General features: G+C 46.2%; 1 protein-coding gene across 2 annotated transcripts in view; it reads left to right on the top strand.

The window, feature by feature from the left end:
* The window catches only part of LOC135812175 (uncharacterized), a 25,768-nt gene extending 13,490 nt beyond the window's left edge, over nt 1–12,278 (top strand). Inside the window, exons 4-5 of one of the 2 annotated variants that reach the window (XM_065325497.1) lie at nt 7,281–7,652; nt 11,217–12,278. In XM_065325497.1, coding sequence (XP_065181569.1) covers nt 7,281–7,652; nt 11,217–11,456 — 612 coding nt within the window. In that variant the 3' untranslated portion in view covers nt 11,457–12,278. Of the gene's footprint in view, nt 1–7,280; nt 7,653–11,213 lie in introns of both variants that reach the window. The other variant, XM_065325496.1, reaches the window with a different exon arrangement.
* The last annotated feature ends 426 nt before the right edge of the window (nt 12,279–12,704 follow it).

The following is a 12,704-nucleotide window of genomic DNA, read 5'->3' as shown; positions in this document are numbered from 1 at the left end:
GACCATGACCCTTGATTGGATTAAGACTTCCATCTGGTAGCACACATTACCGGTAGCATGCCATACCTTCCGCCTGGCAAGCCTCCAAAAACGCCACCATTCGTTGCTCAATACACAGTGCTTTGGGGAACTCAAGCCTCGCCTTTTGAGCTTGAGTAGGTTGTGGTAGATTTTTCCTACAATACACCACTGATATAGTGCCCCATAGGGCAAACCATCACCAGGGCTGCAAACGTACAGAGACGCTCTATCTACAGTGAGAGAAACACCTCGCAAGGTGGTTTCCCAGCGAGTAGCGTAAGGCAGCGTCATTTCAGGAGTTGTGCGACTAGTTGCTGCAGATGACAGCGTTGTCCATAGCTAATGACTCTCAGGGTCTGGTTACCATGGAGAGTTGCTTTCTTGCAGGTTTTCCTAGCTAGCTTAGTCGTTAGAGCATGAGACTCTTAACCAAAGGGGTACGGCTATATTGACTGCCTATATTGACTCCGTTTTTTTATTGCGATGTTAAATAAGAACAAACATACAACAACAACAACAACAACAACAACAACAACAACAACAACAACAACAACAACAACAACAACAACAACAGCAACAGCAACAACAGCAGCAGCAGGTGATACTCTCCTTCTTGGGTGTAGATACCGTCCTCCAGACAAGCCAGTCCCGTACTGGTACTCTCTTCAAGAGAACATACTTTTTTAAATATATTTATATTAGGCCCTTTCATCCCTTGTATCTTTGGTTTTCTTCCTTCTTTCCGTGTCGTATCGTTTGAGCAAGCCCGTTTTGACTAAAAATAAAGCAACAACGACAACAGGCTTTCTTTTCCCATATCTCCTTTCATCCGTGTCTCCTTTCCAAGTTTTCCCATGCTTGGGTTACTTGGACCTCATTCGCTTCCTTGTCATTGTACGTTTTCAGTCCGTTCGGTTTGTGAATTCAAATGAACACCACCAACCAACCAATCATTTCATTGGCCAAAATTTTCAACAAGTGCTTGTTTTGTTTTGAACATTCCAAACGTCATCCGACTGTCATGGCCTTGTGGCTCAGCTTTTCTTCTTCAAATTGTGTACTCCTGAGACCTCAGGTCGGCAGAGCCATCTATGCCCCACCATCACTCCTGCATCTCGGTGCAGCCCCTGCTCAATAGCTGTCACGTTTGTCCTAGTCTCAGTACCATTGTCTTTCTTTATTATTTTTCGAGCTGGGAATGTGAACATAGTTAAAAATATAAAAAAATAAATAACAACTCTTGTGCCGCTCCGTTGTGTGTATGATGATGGCCATGTGTCTACTGCTCTCATCGCTGGTAGAGCCCGTGTGGCCCCGCTCGCAGGAATATTGACACCGAGACTAGAACTGTTAGCTGCAGTCATGGGCATGCAGTTGGCTATCTGTCATTCAATTTCCTCTGTCTACCAGCAAGTGTTGCAACCATTTGGACAGACAGTCTGAATGTGCTGTACCGGATCCGAGACCGTGCGCGGAGCTTCAAGCCGTTCATTGCAACACGTATCGGAGAGATTCAGCAAAACACCAGTTCCACTCAGTGGCGTCATGCGCCGACTAAAGTGAACCCGGCACGTTCTCTCCCGAGGTTCGTCAGCCCAGGCTCTGATCCATAACGAACTCGTGTGGTTGGCGCCAGACTTTCTCCGCAAAGAGGAAGCAGAATGGCCAGCTCAGCAACCTCAAGAGCCAACGTGTACTGCCAACTTGGAACAGAAGAGTGCAGACCCATTGCGGCAGGCACCAGTCGTGCTAGCTGCAGTGGCAGCTGAGGCCAAGGCACCTTGGAGCTTGAATGCAACAAGGTTTGCCGACATCAACCGTCTCATACGACACCAAGCATGGGTGATTCGTTTTGTGCAGAACTGCTGCAAGCCAATAGAGCTCCGTGGGACTGGCCCATTGTCTACTGAAGAGCTGGAGAGCAGTCGAGCTGGTGTGATTGCTGCAGCACAAGAAGAGTCTTTGGAAGAGTACCGTTTGGTGAGAGATGGAAAGCCTATCCCAGCGTCAAGTAAGCTGGCAAAGTTACGACCAATGGTGAATGGTGATCCAGTGCTGTGTGTTGACAGCCTTCTGCAAAATGCTGCCATCCTGGACGAGCAAGCAAGATGTCCTGTGATTCTGCTGCGCGGACTCTGGGTTACTCGGCTCATTGTGAAGAAGGATCATGAGAAGAACCGTCATGCCGGCGGCTGTCTGATCTGTCACAGAAGTATTGGCCGGTTTCTTGCTGGCCGAGAGGATACAAAAGCGTGTTTGAAGAAGTGTGCTCATTGTCAACGGCAGGCCACGAAGCCAGGTACGCAGATAATGGCGCCACTACCTACCGTCCGTATGTCATTGCCGCTGAAAGCATTTTCGCGGGTCGTGGTGGATTACGCCGGACCTTGCACAACCAAGCAGGGACGCAGAAAACCTCGGGCGAAGGGGTACCTGTGTCTAGTTCAGTTGCCTTCAGTCCTGGGCTGCTCATTTGGAAATGGCAACCGGCCCATTGTTCAGATACAGGTCGTCTCCGATAACTGCACCAACTTCGTCGGCGCCACCAACAGGATGAAGAAGCCTCCGACAGAAATGGAGGGAGATGTGCAGCGTCGGGCACGGTCAAAATTGCCCGAAACCCTTGGTCCCCTACTTTTCTTGGTCCCCTATTTTAAAGGACTTACCTGCAGTCTTCCCTGGAACATCTTTGTTTGCTGATGACACGACCTTTCTTACCTCATCGGCTTCCCTCACTGGCCTGAAAAACAACTTGCGTGCTGGCATTCACGAAGTTCTTTCCTGGACGTCGTCCTGGAGGCTGTCCCCAAATCTATCAAAAACAAATATCATGCTCTTCCCGTCCCAGCAGGAATTCACATCTCTCGTCCATCCCAATTTCCACATGCAATTGACATAGTGTCTTCTCACAAACACGTTGGCATTGTAATTGACTCTGCATTATCTCAGGTGCCCCACATCGAATATATCTGTCACAAATCAAGCAAATCCTTAGGAATTCTCCCTCCCCACTGCTCCTACCTCCAAATCTCTTGCAAGCTTCTTTTTTATTCAGTCTACTAGTATCTTCGCCCAGTATTCGATTATGCCGGTACGTCTTGGACTGGATTGTCCTCGTCCACTGCTGCAAAGCTTGAAATACACCACAAGAAAATCCTTAAAATTCCCCTCTGTCAACCCCGCATGCTCTCATCATCCGCTCTTTATAATCTCGCTCACACCACTCCGCTATCACATAGACGCAGTGCACACCTGGCTGCTCTTGTCCTTCCATTAAGCTTGAGTTGTTCCCACCTCATGTGTTTTAATTGGTTCTCTTCTCTAAGAACTAGCGACTCGTTCGTGCTCCCCAAGTGTAACTCATCCACTCCTTTGCGCTCTCCTCTCTTTATTGCTTTTTCTGTTTGGCTCACTCTTCCCCGAGAAGTTAAGGATATGGTCTCACTCCGCCTGTTCAAGATCCGTGCCGCCCCTTATTTACTACGACATAAGTAGCTCATTATCCACATGTCCTTTCAGTCTCTGTTGCTTTTCACTGCTCCTATTTTTGTTTGTTTGTTTGTATTCCTTATTTAGAGTGGGAAGTCCAAAACAGGCCCTAGCCAAATAACAATGGTCCCACTAGTGAGGGAATGCTGTATATCTGTGCATAAGGATCAGTGAGTGTAACTGCAACTATTAGGGGAAGAAAAAGAGAGAAGAAAAACAACTCAAAACAGGAGTTGCGTCTTGCATAGGAAGCAAATAACGGAAAGAGCAGTGCATACAGCATTTATAAATAGGCTTATTTATCTGGCAAGCGAAAAGGCAAGAGCCATTGACTTAAAGCGATTGCGTTTATCTTTCTTGCCTAACCGCAGCGGGGAGCTGGTTCCATAAGATGGTCACAGCATAGGTAGCACGTTTGGCAAGATATGCAGTTGGGCTGGCTGGGACAATCAGTAAATTGCTGTGCCCACCACGAGTTTGAGTGGAATTACTGCGGCTGAAAAAGTTAGCGAACAACATGCTGCTGTTACAGGAGTCATGGAGACAACGCCAGATAAAAACCAGAAGGTGCATGTCGGCGCATGTGGTCAATGTTTGGATGTTCATGCGCGTAAGAATATTGCTTGTGGGTGTCCCGGGAGGTACTAGTACATGTACCCGACAGACTGTGCGTACAGCACGCTTTAAGAGCCCATTCAGCCGTCCACTTTGCTACACTGTGAGGAAGGGTAAGTAAGCAGACGCGGCATACATAAAGTGTGATAAAATGGAAGAACGAAAATGGGCTATGCGACATTGAACAGGCAGGAATGTAGCGTATCGTCTGAGCACGCCAACTTGCGACATGGTCGACCATGGTATTCCAGCTCATGTCCACATCAAAGTGGAGACCAAAATATTTCTCAGAGCGAACAGTTGGCAGAGGCAGTCCATTACATTGCACTTGCAAGTCAAATGTTTGAGATCACACTGGCGATATCGGCATGATCTGTGTCTTCGTTTCATTCAAGATGAGACAGCGGTTCCTGAGCCAATTGGCGAGGTGCTGGACAGCACTTGAGAGATTTTGGGATACCTCATTCGTGCTCATGGTGCTGGATCTAATTGAGATATCGTCCGCAAATTGCAGGGTCGCAACTTTGTAAGGGGACAGCTCTTTTGCAATGTCACGGATGTAGAGAGTCGTTGTCTTGCAATGTGGCTGTCCCCATCCGACCCTGCACTGTGGTTTTGTTGTTGCAAATGTGAGGTGTGAGAGAAAACAAACAACAGGGGCCCGAGAACTGACCCCTGTGGTACTCCGGAGAAGCTGGTGTATGGTGAGCTGTGTACCTGATCGACTTTAACATACTGTGTCCGATCTGAGAGGTAGTCTGCAAGCCATTGCAGCACCGTTCTACCAATTCCGACCATTTGAAAATTCTCTTTCTTTACTGAGTTGTTGCTGCTGTTGATTTGCTACTCCTTTGTTTTCCCTCTCCTTACTTATACTTTTCGCCGTGGTTGGCAATCACTCACTCTCTTATTGGCCGGTGTTTTCACCGAGTCTTGATATGTTGTAATAAATATACCCCCCCCCCCCAATGATGGAAACGAGCAACGATTTTTATTTTATTTTTTTATTTTTTTATTTCACCGTCCAATGCAGAAGCCAATGCAAAGGAGGGGGCGTTAACCAGCCATGGCAAGAGAAGAAAAAGAAAGAAAGAAGGATTTAGGGCATTGTTTGGTCGGGTGCGCGTTGGACCTGACAAGAATGCAAAACTTCAACAGATCGTTACTCAGTCAAATCTCTCAAGTCAAACAATCCAAATATCCAGGTCGGATAAAAAAACTCTCAGCTGTCGGTAGAAGCAATTCGCGAAGCGCTGCCATCAATGGTTCTTGAGATAAATCATTCGTAAGTTGAGCTGCGATCTCGGCAATTTCAAAAGCGGGCAGTGCGACTTGAGTATCGAGAATTTGAGACTTTTCGTCACGCTGACTTGCTCAAATTTGCACGGGTTTCACTTTTGATATTCTGAAGAGTGAGCAGCGAAAAATCGAAACTCTGCGATTTGATGAAAACGAAAATAAAGTGAAACTGGTCTAAGGCGACCACTCAAGGGACCTTCAAAATGTGGTCTTTGTATACAGTTAGTCTCCTTATCCAGTGTCATTTGACTGGAAGCGAAAGTCCTTCGTCCTGGTGGTTGGGTTCACTTGGACAGTTGGTCGCCTTATCAGAGTGGTTACCTTGACAGGTTTTACTGCAGCTGGAGCAGGACGTGCTTGGGCAAATTTGGCAAGTTCGGGGCATTTTTCGCACTGTCGCTGCACTCTAGCGGTGGACATACATATGTACCATATTTACAGTGTCTTGGCAGGCTGGCTAGCTCATGGCTATCATGATTGATTTCATTCTCTTCCTCTGCCAGATACACCACCACGCACCATTATTCACCCCAGTGTCTGGAGATATGTGGATTTTGTAGAAAAAAAATACCTTCCCACTTCCAGGAAGCCCAAGATAATCAAGATTGAGCCCGGAGTAGAACTGAAGTTATCATCCAAGGAACACGAAAAAATGCAGACTTTTGAATATTTCCTGGGGCTTTATTAAGAAGGGTTAAAACTCATTCTTTGTGACCCGATAGGAAACCCCCTAGAGGTGACCCTGCGTACGCGCCTGAGTATATGTATGCCTATAGGGTGAATATTATTGTGAAACCGACGCACTGCAACTGCTGTCGACATTAAGTTTTAGTAACCGGTGTGAGGCACCGTAACTGGCTTGCAGGGCCTAGTGTGTCACTATGATTCTTCATTATTGCGAGTACGTGTGGATGATTAATCTACGTTTAATCAGAGTAGGGAAGAATGTTCAGAAGATCCCGAAGTCTGAACCAACGACTGTGTGTCACATGCATGATTGTGCTTTACTGCTACGCATCTGCTTCCAGTGTGCTAGCATTCATGGTTGAATTGACTGTTGATCTGAGTGATCAACGTGCTCATGTCCTGCGAGTTTCCGGATGCATGCGAGCTTGTGCAGCGCTGTGCTATGCTGCGCTGCTTTTGTTTAGCTCCTGGTCGTCGGACTTTAGACTAGTTGGTATGAACAATTGCGTTCGGAGTTCATGTAGAAAGTTCAAGGTTGTTGTTTCTTCGAATCGCTTTCCGTTGTGCACGAATGTGGAATGTGTCACTGTGTGAATGTGCCTTCCATTTAGTGACTTTTTCGTAAATAAAAATACATGTACTTTTAAAAAGGATTATCCAGAAACTCTAGGCCTGAACAGGATATTATTTTAATACTCAATGAAATGCCACGTGTTCAGTAGCAAGTACTAATATTACAGTACTAGAGTACAACTAAAACAAAGAAAGTTAGTACCTGCACGCGGTATGTAGCGTCCGGCAGATTCGGCCGGCAGAGAAATGGGCAGAATTCGGTACTTTTTCGTGTAAGTTTCATGCATGTTTGGTATGTGGATAAAGAAATGGAGCAGAATTCGAGGAATTGCCCGCCATAAGGTTTGTATGGTTCTGCCAATTTTACTGCTTTTCGAGCAGAATCTGCCGGTCCCTACCGGTATGCACAGCCAAGTCAGGGGAGGGGGTTGGTGTGGTATCAGCGTAAAGAGTGTAGTGAAGAAAGTGCTGGAATGTTTGAATCTGTAGACACAGCTTATAGAAAGGAGAGATTGCCGCGGAACCTGTTCAAACGCTTTGAACTTTACTGATATCCCAATCATTTCTACTTGCTCCTTTGTTCTGCTCCCCTTCAGGATTATGAAACCCCCATGGTCAGGCCTGGCCAACATGTTCCTAACCCGCACAACCATACAGTTGAACCACAGCAACGTCACACGCAGGCGACAGTACCTACTAAGGCACTATCGAAAAATGCTGACTATCCTCACGCCGTGCCAGCTTCTTTGGCTGGAAATGCATCAAGAACGACCAGCTCCGACGCTGTCGGTCGCAGGGCAGCTAGCGCCATCTCAGTGAGCCACAGCCACCAGTCAAATGGCAGTTCCAAGCATCCTGAAGGCAACTACAGGGAACAGCAATCACATCCACCCTTGTCAAGCACTAGTCAGGCTCCTGTGGTGTCTCAGTATGCTGCTGATACTCAAACCTTGCCAACTGATCTGAGGGTAAGATTTATTACCAGGTGGATGACACCATGACAAATTTGTGCATCCACTTGTAAGCTTAGAATTGACTTCAAAACTCACTACGTTGCTTGCTGTGTGTGTGTGTGTGTGTGTGTGTGTGTGTGTGTGTGTGTGTGTGTGTGTGTGTGCGTGTGTGTGTGTGTCTGCGCGCGCGTTGCCATGCCAGCACAGTTTATAATTATTGTCCTACTGTGACTGACTTTCAGAGAGCATGTCTGAGAAGAGAGCAATGGTCCGCCTATTGTAGACCGCCTAGTGCCATATGTTTTACATTGTGAGAGTAGGGAGCCCCACATCGTCCAATTCTAGCAAAAGACGAGAATATGTCTTTGACCGTGTCGATCGAATGTGGTGGATCTACTCAACAAAGACTATTCAAGAAGAGGTACCCCTGCAAGCCTGGTTCATGAATGAACAGATGTGACAGGCATCAACGCCTTCACAATATCCCAGAACTTTGCTAGTTCTTGCACATCCAGAAAATGCTCATTCCTGCACTGGTCAATAAGCTTGTAGATAGTCATGGCGTCTGGTTGCTAAGTGGCAGCCAAGGAGAAGAGAAGGGTATAATTCTGTGAAAGAGTCTAAAAAGCAGTCGTTACTAGCCTAATCTTGCAACCATGGCTAGCAGCATATGTGTCAGCTTGGTGAAAAAGTGATGCTCATGGTCAGTACATATTTGTACTTGTTACTGTGTGTCATTCATCGTGACGGTCGAGTAATCCGATTATGCCAAAGCACATATTCCCAAAAAGCAGTTCCTCATGTGCCAAGTAACGTTGACACATTGCTTGTTATTGTAACTCTGTCATTATACGAAATTCCTTTGCAAGTAATTGAAGTTTTGCCAGAAATTGAGCTCATCCTTCGTAATTGCCGTTACGGGTATATTGTACTTTAGTTGCATATAGCCAACAATAGTGTATGGTGAATCCTAATGTGTTGTGTACATCATAAATGCCGCTAGTGATAGCCTGCACTGAAAACTAAAATTATACAACTATAATAACTTATATCATAGATCTTAGACATGGAAATGTATGCAGGTGTCAAATGACACCGTTTGGCCGTTCTAGGAGTACTGAAAGTGGTGGCCGTCCTAGGGTTAAAATGAGCGAGTTCTTTGTGCATTCTGATTCCAAAATTAACCAAAAAAGGAGCGGAAATAGACAACACATTGAAAGTATTATGAACTGGCTTACGTTCACAAAGTAAAACATAATATTATTAGCGATAGGAGAATGAAAAGATTGGACTGAGTCATTGTCCTTTTTGTTGTACCTTCGCGCACAGCATTCAGGACATAGCGGCATGCTCAGTGCTGCTACAATGTAACATGTGCATACCTGTACTATACTTTGAGAAGTACCCTTGCCATGATGATTTGATGCAATGTTTCAGCGCTTCTTTTTAAAGCGGAGCATCACGGACACTTCAATGGTCTCCTCCAGGGCGCTTCTTTGTACACAGTTGCGGAAAAGTTGCGAAGTAGTTGATGAAAATGAAGAAAGTTGCGAAAGTTGCGATTTCTTTCAAAACAGCAAAACTTTGCAAAAAAGTGGCGAGAATCTTTGGGAAAGCGCTAGTCACGGGACAAGGTAAAAGTTCAGATCTTCGATCAACGGAGTGGGGCCGTTCACACCCGTGGTCAGTTTCCCCTTGGCCATATGTTTGGCCATGAATTTGTGGTGGGGCAATTACAAAAATTATCTGTACATTTTGTATTACATTCTGTACTATATCTTGCATTCGCCATACACGATTTTCCGATGGGCACTGTCTGAAAATGCAGGTTGCGATGCACTCGTACCTCTAGGGTTCAGAGTTCTCGCCAAAGACAAAATCTACGCATGCGCGTCTTATAGCCATGGGATTTTTCCCTTGACAAATGCCATTGGGCCCACGGCCATGGCTTTGCAAAATATTTCCCGAGAGCTTCTTCCTTTCCCCCAGTACCATGGTATCCATAACAATGTTCCCATAACCATGGTTTTACCCGTGTGTGTGAATCCTCTATTACAAGATACACGAAATAGCCTTGGATGCATTTCCATACCCAACAGGTAGATTTCTCCCGCACAAACCTGAAAAGCACGCGCTCAAACCTGAGGTGACTACGCGGTCGAAAAGTAAAATGAGCTGCCTGGAAAACAGGTTGCAGCTAGAAATCGTACTCGGTCAATATCAAATACTTTATTCTTTGCTTGATCAGCTACGTGTTCACACCTTTAGGTCACACTGAGGGAAATGTTGAAAATAATCCGTGGTTACCATGGGCAGTTGCCGCTGTGCGGGAGATTTGAGAGATTTAATCCACTCGATGAAAATCAGCTCGAGGCCTCGCTTTTCCGCCGAAGATTATAATCATCCGCGGCTTCCACTGGATTTCTTTGAGTTTCCTTGTTTTTGATTGCGTTATGAAGTAGAGCTATACTATAGAGGCTGTGCTGATGCAGCTCTGGCTCAGAAGCAGGGTTGACAGACTGCCAGAAGCAAATGGTGACAAAAAATTGCTCGCGTGAGTGAGATTTTTTCATTGTGCGTATGCAGTGTGGCCGTGATGAAAAGAAGAAAAATTATTGCCGGTTTACAATCTGAGGATTGTTCCCTCAATGTGACCGGCCCCTTAGCGTGATGTCTATCTCCCTCATTTCGTTGCCCATGATATAATTCCTGTCTTAGTCATTTTAATTTTTGTTTTATTCATGAAGAGAAGGGACCGAAAACGGTCGGTTCGGAGTTTTTCTCAGTGTTCATTCCGACCTGTGTGGATTGCGCAGATGTATGGATCGTTTGCTCCCACACTGGAGCTCCTGCTATTCCGCCGATTTGACTTGACACTTGACTGACTCACGTATGCCATCCAGAGCACACGAGAAGTCCATCGAACCGTCGACTCGGCAAACCTGCAAGAAAGAGACAATGCCTGCTCAATACACAGTGTTTCGGGGAATTAACCCCTCATCAGTTGAGCTCATTCCAAAAAATCATCGCCCAAATCGCAACCACTAGTTCGTACTGTTGTGCCCAGCGCGGGCTGGCGACTAGCTGGTTTGGAGGTGACAGCTTTGTGAATGACCTAGGGTCCTCTACATCTGTTCGCACTGTCCAGGAGCGACGCTGACTCACGCTGCTATCTGGTGATCTGGTGTTCACGAAGTGTTTGTCGCTCTGGAAACGGAGCGTCTCTGTAAGTTTGTATCCCTGGTGATGTTTGTGCCTGGTAAGCACTATATAAGCGGTGCTCTTCAGGCACAATCTTCCTCAGCCTACTCAAGCTCAACTGATGAAACACCGTGTATTGAGCAGGATTTGGTGCTTTCTTTGCAGGTTTGCCGAGTCGAAGGTTCGTTGGACTTCTTGTGTGCTCTGGATGGCAGGCGCGAGTCTAATCAAACAAGTGACAAGTCAAATCGGCGGAATAGCGCGAGCTACAGCTTGGGAGCAAACTCATTCCTAAAACAAATCATCGCCGAAGTCACAACCACTATTTCGTCTCATTGCTTTATTCGTCCTTTGGTGTTGTTTGCATTCATGCAGCAGTCCGTCAAATTGGAAAGAAACGCCAAGGGCACAGATTTGGCACTGAGAAGACGACGCCAGAATAACATTGCGGCCGCACGACACCGATTGAAGAAGAAGAGGATTGTTGAGGGGTACATTCAGATAATCGAAAGACTGTCAGCTGAGATTTTGGAGCTTCGGTGGACAGTGCTACACCAGCAGAAAGAAATAGCTGATCTCAGTGCGCAGAAATTGGGAATGCACATTTATCCAAAATGAACAGAGCTTGAAAGCTCAGTGCCCTCGCTAGGCCATTCTCCCTAGGCCCTCTTGCATGTTATTCGAACTGCTGTAAATGCTGTTGCAATTGAGTATAGTATCGTATAGGAATAAGTACCGTGCAGACAATAATTTTCATAAAGCAATAAAAACGCATCGAATGAACATGGACAGGATGCAGAACTGGCCGAGGTGGAGCCGGGGACCGAGCGGAGGAAGAATCGGAGATTGACACAGATGAGGTATCGGAGGATGACATGAATGATGATGCTGCGGATGAAGGTGATGGTTAGTTAGATGGAGATGATGATCGTCAGAAGCCTGCTGTGTATTTGCAATTGTCAACTGACGCTAAGTGTTTGGAGGTGTATGATGATTTTTGTTTTTCTGGTTTGTGTCGTGCACGGTATCCCCGTCTGTTGAAAGTTCTTGAAGCTGTGTGCATTCGTTTGCGTAAGCCTGTGCTCTGTATAATCTCTCTCTCTGTTTTTTTGGTGCACAAAATGCATCTCTGGCGTTGATTGCCGTCTTGCTTACACTTCTTCCGCGCCTTTGATCTCGTACTCCCCTGTATGTACTAGTCTTGTGCAAACCCTCCTTCTAGTCTGTTTCATTTTGCCCCGAGATGTTTTGATGCATAGTGATTATGATGCTCATCATTCGCTCCCTTGTCACTAGACAGTTCTCTCCGTTTGGTGTAGCGAATTCAAATAAAGAAGTCAACAGCAACAAACAAAAGAAGCATGTTGTTGCGCTGAAATTGTTTTGTGAAGTTCTTCCCCTGTTTGTCCACAGTTTGTTTCTCTCACTTCACAGTTGTCACATTCTGGTTTTCTCAGCTTCTCTAGTGCCACCTACATGTACGTACCATGTGCAGGCAGGCACAGTGGGTTGGTCTAAGACCATGATTGAGAAACGAGAGGTAGATCTACCAGGTTCAAGTCCTGCTTGGCAGCGGAAGGATTTTTTCCAACCGTGCTGCGACCCACAGTTAATTGGGAACTCCTGGCCTGGCATGAGTAATACATGGATGTGGCAAATGGGATCGAGGCCTTTGGCCTCTGGTTGGTGGATCTGATCTATCCTCCGCCACTGTTTAGGAGCCGCATCTGACGCCTGTTCATGGGGTGGTGGCGTCCCACGGAAGCGGAAAGGTGATTCTTGACCAGGGTGTTGTACGTCTCCTTGTTCTTGACCTGCTCGGTACACAACGGTGTTTTTCACAGTAATACTAATACATATTACAGG

The sequence above is a fragment of the Sycon ciliatum genome, chromosome 3, assembly GCF_964019385.1.
Source record: "Sycon ciliatum chromosome 3, ocSycCili1.1, whole genome shotgun sequence".
Taxonomy (NCBI): domain Eukaryota; kingdom Metazoa; phylum Porifera; class Calcarea; order Leucosolenida; family Sycettidae; genus Sycon; species Sycon ciliatum.
Note: the sequence above shows the minus strand (reverse complement) of the source record. Positions and strands in the feature narration are given on the sequence as shown.